The sequence below is a fragment of the Vespa mandarinia genome, chromosome 2 (assembly GCF_050613455.1).
Source record: "Vespa mandarinia isolate Hongniang chromosome 2, ASM5061345v1, whole genome shotgun sequence".
In the NCBI taxonomy this organism is placed as follows: domain Eukaryota; kingdom Metazoa; phylum Arthropoda; class Insecta; order Hymenoptera; family Vespidae; genus Vespa; species Vespa mandarinia.
This window is the reverse complement of record NC_140811.1, coordinates 1292501-1305000: the sequence shown is the minus strand read 5'-3', so window position 1 is coordinate 1305000 and position 12500 is coordinate 1292501. Positions and strand designations below refer to the sequence as shown.

General features: G+C 31.0%; 1 protein-coding gene across 6 annotated transcripts in view; it reads left to right on the top strand.

Moving 5' to 3' along the window:
- nolo (ADAMTS-like no long nerve cord) overlaps positions 1-12500 on the top strand; it is a 188606-nt gene that overhangs the window by 106660 nt on the left and 69446 nt on the right. For all 6 annotated transcript variants that reach the window (XM_035888047.2, XM_085664516.1, XM_035888049.2 and 3 more), the window contains one exon: positions 7627-7752. In XM_035888047.2, coding sequence (XP_035743940.2) covers positions 7627-7752 — 126 coding nt within the window. The remainder of the gene's footprint in view (positions 1-7626; positions 7753-12500) is intronic.

Sequence of the window (12500 nt, the reverse complement as noted above, 5' to 3'; positions counted from 1 at the left end):
GCGAACTTTATTATTAGGTATAATATACACGGATATATTCCTTATTCATTCAAGTACATATCTCCTTCTAAAATAGAAATTAATCGTTATTTCGATATAAATAATGTCTGTTAATTATTTATTATTCGGATGAGTGTATTTTTTCAAATGTTTATGTTTAAAAAAAAAAGAAACCTATTTGATCGGTATTTATTAAAAAAAAAAAAAAGAAAAAAAAAAAAAGAAGAAGAAGAAGAATTCAATAAGTAAATGTATGATGACGCAAATTCCAAATTGAAAAATATAAAACTTAATACATTTACATCATTACATTTACATTTACATTTTCATTTACTTTTATAAAATATTTATTATTTTAATTGATGAAAATATTGTTCGTATAAATATAAGGGCGAACAATTGAACAAATATTTTCATTTTGAATGATTCTTTTGTTTATCTCCTAAACATCATATACAAGATGATGTTTTCTAGTTCTGTTTTCCTTTGGAAAAAAAAAAAAAAAAAAAAAAGAAAAAAATAGGAAAAACAAGAAAAAGTTAATCGTCTTGCTGAAAGATCATCAAATTGTTATTTCGTTTTGTTCAGAGGAAAAGAACAGTTATTCGTTAGAACGTTTAACGAGGAAAGTTCGAGGAACATAACTTGAACGAAAATCCTCGCGTAAGCTTCCCCGGGTCTCGCGTGTTCTTACGTTCGAGAAATCTTTGAATAATATACTTAACATCTTAAACTGAAATGTCTTCTCTCATACTCTCTCTCTCTCTTTCTCTCTCTCTTTCTCTTTCTCTCTTTCGCTCGCTCTCTCTCTCTCTCTCTCTCTCTCTCTCTGGTTCTCTTTCTCTATCTCTCTTGTTACCAAAACGACCATCATCCCTTTTGCAAAAGTATCTCTTCTTTCTTGTCTTAGATAAAGTACCGTGAATGTAGCTACGATTTTCAATGTTCTCAACCATCACCATCACCATCCCCATCCCCACTAGCATCACAACCACCACCACCACCACCACCAACATTAGCTTCACTCTCGTCCCCCCACCCCTTCTCAACTTCTTCCTTTCCTCTTGATAGTTTAAATTGACATTACGATAGTAATTGACAGTTTGATGTTAAACGATCAATAAAAAACGATGGAATGACTCGATCAAGGCCATCCTTAAGATCCGATCGATCAAATTCTTCTTTATAATTCGATTTGAAATCGTCGTTCTAGATTCGATCATTAAAATAATTACGTTTGAAAGTATTAGTTAAAAATTACGAATTATCACCGCGTACAATCGTTAATCTGCTTTTATATGATCGATTAATTCTCGACGACAGTGATAACAACAAAAAAAAAAAAAAAGAAAAAGAAAAAGAAAAAAGGGAAAAAGAAAAGAAATTATTTAAACTGAACATCGATTAAATCCAATGATCAATTAGCAGATTTAAATATTTTATAATTATTTAAAATCATTGAAAAAAAATGAAACGATTCAATATACGAATTAGACTTGTTAATACAATTTATTATAAATATCTGAGAGATAGATAAATAAATAAATAGAGAGAGAGAGAGAGAGAGAGAGAGAGAGAGGGAGAGGGAGATGGAGAGAGAGAGAGAATGCCATTGACACTTCTTCAACCCCCTTCCCCCCACTATAACCACTCTCCTATCACCATCCACTTCATCGGCCAAGCGTCGATCGTACAAACAATAGACAGACCCTCGAAGCATAGTTCACTGCGACTACAGAGAGTATGAGGGTGTCATGCTATCGAGCCCCCCCTCCCACCCCCGCCCTCCTAACAACACCCCCTAAGAAGAAAGGGTTGAACTTGATATAATACCTAACTGACAAACATATGCTTTCATAAATTGTTTTCACATTTTTGGCTACGTCAACCTGCCATCCCCCTGATTCATCTGTTCCTCTTTTTTTTTTTTTTTTTTACAAAAGTCGAAAGCAAAATGAAGGAAGAAAAAGAAAAAGAAGAAGAAGAAGAAGAAGAAGAATAGGATTCACGAAAATCAGAAGAATGAAAACATTCCTTTTTCATCCATCCCACACACCGAAAGCCTCCCACCCCCCCCATCCCCTTCCTCATAGAATCCATAGAATTTTTCACCGAATTCCAATAAAATCTCTATCATAATTTTTCTTTACTTTATATCTTCTTCTTTCATTCATTCAATGATATCGACATCTTTCTCATTGCTCCTTTATCTTTCAGAAGGGGAGGGAAGGGAGAGGGAGGGGGGAGGGGGGGATTGAGGTGAAAGATCGAAGGTTAAAAAAAGAAAAAAAAATAGATACACATATATATATATATATATATATATATATATATCTTCCATATATATATATATATATGGAAGAAATAATAAAACGTATGAAAAGTAAAGAAAAAAAAGGAAAAGAAAAATCGATCGGTAAATAAATAAAAAAAGAAAAAAAGAAAATTAATACGTCGACCTTAACAAATGTTCCCACGGTTTACATTTACGTTTCTCATCTCATAGAGACAAAAAAGAAAATATTATGGACGATTCACGAAATGTATATTAGGCTTTGAAAGTTCTAATCTGACAACACGAAGCACCTTTTACTATGATTTCTCGAACTCGTTGATATTCATTCGCCGACGCATATTTTTCAAATCGAGCCTAATCTTCTCTCTCTTTCTTTCTCTCTCTCTTTCTCTTTCTTATATACGATCGAAACACGCAATTTCGGTTAAGAAAATTAATTTTATTCACACCATGGCGTAAAGTACAATCCCATGTTTTCCCGAGGACGCTCGAGGCGGCTACCTCTTTCTTTTTCTTTACTCCTTTATTTTTTCTTCTTCCTTTTCTTTTATTTTTTCTCTCCTTTTTTTTCTCCTTCTTTTCCACTTTCTTCTTTTTTTCTTTTTTCTTTCTTTTTTTTTACAAGCCGCGACCCTGGGATCACTGTTGTTTCCTTAACACTTTCTATCTCTTTTTTCCTATCTCTCTCTCTCTCTCTCTCTCTCTCTTACACTTTATACTCAACCAATGGGAATATTTTTTCCTCTTACTTTTTTTTTCCTCGGTTAACCCGGACTAACCAAAACCTAATCAACATCCAATTCTTCTTCGTCTTCGATAAGAGGAACTTGATTGACGAGATAAATGGAAATACGTGAACGTATACTCAACAAACGAAGAGAGGAAGTCTCGGACTCGAACACGATACGTCCATTTAAATCCAGGACACGGAAGCGAAATTTTTTTTGAGTCGTTGTTTCTCTCTTTTTCTATCTCTCGTTCTCTCTCTCTCTCTCTCTCTCTCTCTCTATCTCTCTATCTCTATCTTTATCTAACGTTGACGATGCTTCGTTGTCACTCTGGCTCTTCTCGGTACTTACACGCTCGTAAATACACAGACTTAATTTAATTACATTTCCAAATGTTTCCCTATTATCCCAACACATTGCCGAACATTTAACTTCGCCAAAGTTTTAATTCCGTCGCCACGTGCGACAATGACAATCGATCGATTTTATTTTATTTTATTTTATTTTATTTTATTTTATTTTATTTTATTTCATTTCATTTCATTTCATTTCATTCTATTTCATTTAATTTTATTTTATCTTATTTTATTTTATTTTATTTTGTTTTATTTTCTTTTCCTTCTTTTTATTTTTATTTCCTTCGGTCGAATAATCGAATCGCTTTTAAATTCCGTTTCCATTTGGAAATTTGAAACAATTGGAAATTTCTCTTTCGTTTTAATTTATTCTTATTTTACTTTTCATTTCCTTTCCCTTTTCTTCCGATTTTTTATTTTTTCTTTTTTCAATTATCTACAATTATTTATCGGAATATATCTAACTGTTCGATGAAAGCTATCTCTTCTTTATCGTAAAATTAAATACAACAAATTAAATTAAAGATCATACAATGGATAATGACAGAAAAAAAAGAAAAATAAATAAATAAATAAGTCGATTGTTTCGGTGTTTAATTTAGAAAGGAGAAAAAATTTTTATTTTGTAAAAGTTTGATTCATTAATTTACAAAACATTGCCTCATTTGCCACGAGGAAAAAAAGAAAAGGAGAAAGTGAAAGAAAGCGAGGGTTCTCGGTTGGTCTTTTTTTTTATTCCTTTTTTTTTTTTTCCTTTTTTTTTGACAACAAAGGCACACGATACACGAGCCGAGTCATGTTCGGCTTAATTACTGGAATTAATGCGAACGGTTGGTGTTAATCCGTGTGCGGCACGCGAGCCAATCAAGTGGTTCAGATAAGAATGAAACGCTATCGAAACTAGACGGCTCGTTAGTCGTTCATGCGTTCGAGATATAAATTACATTGCTTAATTCTAATCCGTTTGAATAATGTTTGATAATAACTTTTTCTCTTCTTCGATAAAAAAAAATAAAAATAAAAAAAAAAAAAAAAACAATCACAAAGTACATACACGCACATTCGCTATTCGTATCATTTTTTTAATATATTCGTATAACGGAAAAAAAAATATATATATATAAACGTAAAAGTATATATAGAGATATACTAGATCTGTTTCGAATAAATTTTTTTTATCAAAAAAAAAAAGAAAAAAAGAAAAAAGAAAAGAAAAAAAGAAAGTAAAAAAACGTATTACCGGTTCGATCATCCAGTTAAATATAATTATCCGCTATCTTAATCATCGCGATTACCTAACAAGTAACATTACTCCTCGATCACTATAATTTTCTTCGGAGCAAGGAAAAAGGAAAAGAAAAGAGAGAAAAAAAAAGAAGAAAAGAAAAAAAAAAGAAAAAGGCAAAAAAATAAAAAAAAACAAAGAACCGAAGAGAAACGTGATCCTAACAGTACATATAAAAATCTTTTCTATTGGCAATTCGTTCTATGATTTTTAATCGGCGACGAGACAGCGTATAATCAATTTCAAACTTGATAAATAACTCTGTCAGACCCTTTCAATAAGTAACATCCTCCTACTGGTTAAAGCTATAATTATTCTTTAGATCGACTAATATCCATTTTCGTGGATCTTGCAGAAGGAAAAAAAAAGGAAGGAAGAAAGAAAGAAAAAAAAGAAAATTTTTTCATTAACTATAATCGTCGTTTACGTCGATCTTCAACATATGATCGATTTTTACTTATCACTTATATATATATATATATATAAAATTATTAAGAACTTGAATGAAAATGAATTCATCGTATCTTGTGAAATTTAACAGCCAATTAAAATTATAAACCAATTTATAAGCTTATACGAAAGTTATATGAATACTTTCTATATCTATCTATTTATCATCCCATATACTAGTACACCTACATACACTTATACAGATGCATGTAATCACATATGTAACTAAATAGTTGCATACTTTACTCCTCTCTAATCCCGATCTATACAAGTTCATTTTCTAGATGCCCGAGGCTTCGAGCGTTAACCTTTAATTACAGGCCGGTCCGACCGTCTAAATTTATCGCTAATAACGTTGCAACGGACAGAGTTAAGCTCCATCAACTGAACGATCTTTATGAGAAGCCGCATCATGGAACGGAACGGAACGAAACCGAACGGAACCGAACGGAACGGAACCGAACGGTGAAGAGAACAAAATGAAACTAAATCGAATTGAACCGATAACGTTCTAACGCATACACATATTCCAAATTATTTTCGAGATATATTTGACGTTTTCATTAAAACGACACATTATTTTTATCATTCAAAATAATTCCTCGTTTTAAAAAATCTTACGTATTTTTTAAAATTTATATCTTGATAAATTATTGATCGCGACGAAAACTCTATAGAAAATTTTTCTATAGAGATTTTTGTTTTTTTCTCTCTTTTTCTTTCTCTTTTTTATACATACATATACAGTAATCAGATAGAAATCAATCGGATTAAAAAGATCTACGGACTGATCAACGAACGTTCTTATCGTTTTCTTTTTTCTTATCTTCGTATCAACGTTGAAAAAAAAGAAAAAAAAAAAAAAATATATATATATATATATATATATATATATATATATATATATATATGTACGTATCATTCCGACGTATAAAAAGAGTTTGAGCAAATTTTATATATGACGACGACGAGGTGGATGCTGTGATTCGTCGGTTTGAAATTTTTCAGAATGAGTTTTACTGAAAGTATGCTGACGTATTATTACCACTATTATTATTACTATTATTATTAACTACTATTATTACTATTACAACTACTACTACTACTACCATTAACTAACTAATACTAATACTGGTCCGTAGAGCTTGTTATAAAAGTTCTCTCTCTTGTACGTTAATACCGGAAAATAGATATCCGTTTTCGGCTTGAAGCTAGGTCACAATTAAATTTTGCCTACTCTCATTTCTCATCTTTTTTTTTCTCCTCCTCCCCCTCCCCCTTTCGCTCTCTCTCTCTCTCTCTTTCTATATATATATCTTTCTCTTTGTCTCTCTTTCTCTTTAACCCTTTTCTAAGCGATCGCGTGCGACCACAAGTTGGACATAGTTGGAAATATTCCACGAAATGAATCCTCGAAAAAGAAATAAAATAAGTTTTTTAAAAGGTGTCGGTTTCGGTTTCTCTAACAAACGCTATAAGAGAAAGAGAAAGGGAGAGAGAGAGAGAGAGAGAGAGAGAGAGAGAGAGAGAGAGAATTTTGTAGAGAGCTGAGAACATACTCAACTACTATATATCGAGGATACTTTATGGCTCGAACATGTCACGTTTCGGACCAGAATTAGCCATTATTTTTCTGCACTCGATCATAACGTGCCCAGTAAGCCGGCTTCTATAAAAAAAAAAAAAAAAAAAAAAAATAAAAAAAAAACTAGAAAAAAAACTAGAAAAAATATGTTCCTACTTTCTTTAACGCCGAGTTATAAGCCCCTATAACAAGATGTTTTTCTACACACGAACATTGTCGAAAATTTATTATTAATTATGAAGATTTCTTTAGTTAATATATTTATATATTAATTGAATATAATTATATATTAATCACGTTAACACGACGACGAAGATCTTGTTGTATCTTTTTTTTCTTCTCTCTTTTTTTCTTCTTTTTTCTTTTTCTTATGATTTGTTTTATTGTTAATAAAAAAAAAAAAAATATATATATATATACGTATATTGATTATAATTATTAATGCGATTTAATATATAATCCACAGGGATTTAATGTAAACGTAAAAATATCAAATATTTCTTATTTTTCGTTTCTTTTTTTTCTTTTTTATTTTTTTTTTTTTTTTCTTCTAAATATTTACATATATCTTCTATCTCTCCTTTCTTTTTATTTCTTCCCTTTTTTTTAATTCTTAATGAAATACATACTCATCGTAATTATAATTATAATGTAGTAATTAACTTTTTTTTTTCTTTTTTTTTTTTTTTTTGAGTGGAAATTTAACGTGAAAACAAAAAGAAAAACAAAAAAAAAAAACAAAAAAAAAGAAAGAAATCAGAAAGATCAGTTGATTTTTAACAAATTTAGAAATTTTCCATATCTCCCTTTCATCTTATATTCTTAATGGAATATAATCAAATTATAATTAATAACATATAAATTAATAACAATAAAATTTTAATATACTGGAGATATCATTTATCTTTATTATCATATTATTACAGATATGTCTTTTGGGAGTAGCAGTTAGTGACAACAGTACGATCGACGACGATCATTCGGCGATCGAGGACGGAGTATCAGAGATCGCGAACGTCGCCAACAATCTCGACGTAGATAACGTCGAACAGGTAAAGGATTCTCTTATATAATATTTTAACATTCACGACATTTCGAGTAGCGTATTGTCTCATGCGTGAAATAAAAAAAAAAAAAAAATAGAAAAAGGAAAAGAAAAAGAGAGAGAGAGAGAGAGAGAAAGAGAGAGAACGAAAAAAGAAGGAAAAATAGCTTTTGACCGAACGAATTCTTCGGATGTTGGCGAGTTTACAAGACGAATTGCAAGTCTCACTGAATTTACAAGTGTCAGCTGCACGGCAGAAAGTAAGAAAGAGAGAGTAAGAGAGAGAGAGAGAGAGAGAGAGAGAGAGAGAGAGAGAGAGAGAGAGAGAAAGTGCATGGTAGTTTTCGCGTGTTTCTATGCAACAAACACGAATTTTACAAGTGGGTAAAAGAAAGGAGTGTCGAACCGCTAGAGAAAAAATAAACACTTTTATTCATAGTAGTCGGACCGAAACGGGTCGCTAGAAATCATTATACCAAAAGCAGAAAGAATAAAAAAAAACCAGCGATATAAGAAGGATAAAGTATGGAGAGGGAGTGAAGTACGAAAAAAAAGAGAGAGAGAGAGAGAGAGAGAGAGAGAGAGAAAAGAAAAGGCAAAAAAGATACGAAAGAAAATAAACGAATAAATAAAGAGAAATTAAAAGGACTATTAAAAATGAGGGGGCGGGGGGGGCAGGAGGGGGACAAAAGAAAGAAAGAAAAGAAAGAAACGAAAGGAAAAAAGAAACAAAAATAAGGAGTTGGCAGGAATCATCAAGTTTGTCGCGAAACGAGAAAGCTTTTATTTTTCCACCGTCTTAACACCAGTTCTACCAAGTCTTTTCGACACACCGAGATCCCTTGACTTCCTTCCCTCCTCTTATTCTTATTCTTCTTCTTATTCTTATTATTTTTCTTCGTTCTCCTTGCATATTTTTTTTCTCCTTATTCCTTTTTCTTTTTCGTTTTTTTTTTCGTCTTTTTTTTCGTTTTTTTTTTCTTTTTTCTTTTCTTTTAATTTCACTTCTTTTTACCTTCGATATAACACAAACGGAAAAAGGATTTAAACGTTTGACTCTAATACTTACGTTATTAACATCTAACATTCCACTACTAACAACTTGAATCCAATTAATTCTCGAGTGACGTATTTCAATATTTGTTCTCAATCTTTTTTTTTTTTTCCTATACTATTCTCTTACACACACACACACACACACACACACACACACATATATATATATATATGCGTGTGTATGTATGTATGTATAATAAATGTCGTATAAATATCTCCTTTAATCTTATTTAAAACGTTTTAACGAAATTTCATTTTTAATTTCATTTCGTCGTTTTCATTATCGTAATCGGTTAAAATGATACTATGTAATACGTTAATGAATATCTTAAAAGAAAAAATATAAGAAACTTTATATCTACATAACATTTTATATATATATATAATATATATATATAAATATATTTTATATATATATATAAATTTGTATAATATATTTCTTTAATATAGAAATCCATAAAAATATGATTGCAAAATAGTACTCAAGTTCTTTTTTTTTTTCTTTTTTTTTTTTTTTTTAATCGAGCGTACAAGCTTTTATATATAAACATATATCATATAACTGTATCTATCTACGTATACACAAGCACACACACACATATATATATATATATATATATATATATATATATATTTTAAGAAGTATAAGACTATGGTCGTATTGTTTCACCGATTGGGTTTCGCGAAACCATAGAACGTAGTAAGCGTCGTCTCTATTCATGAGTTTTACCATTTTCTCCAAGTTCGTATGGGCAATGAACTCTACTTTTCGTTCACACGGTTGCTAATGGATCCCATCCTCTCCCCCCTTCTCTCACTACTTTCCACGAATTTTCATCTTCTCTTCTTCTACTCTTCTCTTTACTCTTCTTACCCCCTTACCCTCTATCCCAACCGCGTATTATCGTGGTAAGCATTACTTGAAAAATGATCGTTCGTTCGTTCGTTCGTTCGTTCGTTTTATCGTTCGTTCGTTCGTTCATTCGTTCGTTCATTCGTTCCTTTCGTTCTTTCATTCGTCGAAACTACCGTCACAATGTGCGATAATAATAACAAAGAGAATCACCATTATGGTTGGTACGCAATTTCGTATAATAACGTATAATATTAATGAATATCATTCGAGTATAACGATTGGATGCTAGAGAGTTATATATCATTCTTATTCTCATAATTCTCATGAAAATGTAATATATTTATTTTGAAAAATCATCAAAATCGAACGAATCGTTCGACGATATAGTATCCTTCTCTCTCTCTCTTTCTCTCTCTCTCTCTCTCTCTTTCTCTTTGGATCTTCTTTGGTACTTTCGAGACTCGATAGTTTTAGAAAACTGGATCGCTGTGAAACGCGCTTTTACTCTGCTAGAGCGTATGCATCAGTAAACATGAAAGTTTAATGCAATACCGTACGTAATCGTACTTCATACCAACATCGAACGTCCATTTGTGAGTGCAAGAGAGAGAGAGAGAGAAAGAGAGAGAAAAAAAAAGAGAGAAAGAGAGAGAGACGACGACGACGACGACGACGACACTACGAAACGACGTCGCTCTGATAAAACGTATTTTCCAACTTTCATTGACGACTTTCGCAAGTCAAAACAATTTTCTTCCTAAAAATGGATCAACTTGTACCGCACGCCGAAAATTGTTCACTTAAAAGTGAGTTTTAACAGTCAACTCGTTAAATTTCTAACGACATACTTACTTCCTTTTCTCCTCTCTTTTCTTTTTTCTTTTAATTTTTCTTCTTTCCTTTTTCTCATTTTTCCTCATCGGAACATTTGAAATTTTTTTTAATAATATAAGACGCGGACGTGTAACTCCTTTGGTTTCTTTTTTTTTCTTTCTTTTTTTTTTTTCTTTCTTTCTCCTATTTTGTTTTGTTTTGTTTTCTTTTCTTTTCTTTTCTTTTTTCTTCGTTCATTTCGCTTAAGAGAAAAATTCAATAAAGAAAAAAAAAGTCGCAAGTTTCGTTTCACTTAAAATTACTTAAACTCTCCCTACCCCCCCCTCGCTCTCTCTCTCTCTCTCTCTCTCTCTCTCTTCATCTATCTATCTATCTTTTTATTACATTTTTCTTTAACCATGTCACATTTTACAAATATACACGGAAGAAAGTTTGCCACGTTATAAGAAAGGATGCAACTTTTGAAAAGAAGGAGAAGAACATTTCGAAGAGAAGATATCTCATAAAATCGAAATATCGTTTGTCTAGTAGATCCATGTTCTCTTTTTCTATGTTCGTTCGAGAAAATTTCTTTGCCATTCCACGAGTCGCGCGACATTACTACGACCGCGAACTTTCTTCCGTGATCGGGATTCGTAAAAATGGAATAAGAGAAGGAAAAAGAAAGAAAGAAAGAAAGAAAGAAAGAAGGAAAGAAAGAAAGAAAGAAAGAAAGAAAAAGAGAAAGAGAGGAAGGAAGGAAGGAAGGAAAGAAACAAATAAAAAACAATTCTCGGGAAAGAAAATTCTCGCGCGTGTTTTTTTTTTACGTAAAAGTCTTTGATGGGGGATGAGTGGTGGTGGGTGTTGAAGAAAATAAAGGAGGCAAGCAGATACGTGATTCGATGAATAAAACCGACGATGGTTTTGTGATTTTTTTTTGATTACTAAAAAGTTTCTCATATATATATATCAATCTTAATATATTTTTCCTTTCATAATACTCCAGTCAGATATTATTCTTCCTCGAATCATTAATTGTTCATTGTGTGTCAAACATTAATTTCACTTGGTATAATCGTTTCTTTTTCAAAAAGAAAAAAAAAAAAATAAAGGAAAAATTTACAAAAAGAAAAGAAACGTTCGAGTTTATCCTCTTTTCGTTCAATTTCAAAAAAGATTTCCAAGATTCTACCTTAATGCGTTTCTGTTTTTTTTCTTTTTTTTTTTTTTTTTAGAATTCAAACACCTTTTCTCAATGTACCGAACCATAAATCTTCGTCACTGCGAAATAAAATTGTGTACGTCGTTCGCACACGTTACGCCTACATTGTTAGACAATATTTATGTACAATGGATAGATACGTGCATTAAACTTTTCACAAAATGCATTTTTATATACCTTTTCCTTTCTACCTTTCGAAATCTAAACGAAGAGTTTATTACATATCTCTATATCATAAAAATATGAGATGATGATATTATTCCGAAACATCCCGTTAGAAGAAGATAGAATTTCATTAGTTAGAAAAAGTTCTTAATACGTTCCTAAAAGATATATTGCTTATTTACGTACTACATATATATATATATATATGATATTCATATTTTCTCTTGTTAGTTGTTTGTTAAAAGTCTTTTCAATAAGAAAAAAGAAAAAAAAAAAGAAACAAGAAAATATATTTCTATATAAGACTTATTCCAATTTTCATTTGATCCAATTTAATCAGAACTTTTGTTCTTTTCTTCCTTCCTTCCTTTCTTTCTTTCTTTCTTTCTTTCTTTCTTTCTTTCTTTTTTCTTTTTTTCCTTTTCTATTTTTCTTCTTCGACAATAATATGTCAATGAATTAACACACGTCATGAATTTAACGCAAACGATATTAATTCATTTTCAACGAAATTATTATATCTTTCGAGATACGATCGAGTTTTTTGATAATTTCTTTTTTTGTATTAATAACATAATACATTCATTCTTCGAAAGATAATTCGAGATTGGGCACGAGCTTGAATGATATCGATTGGATT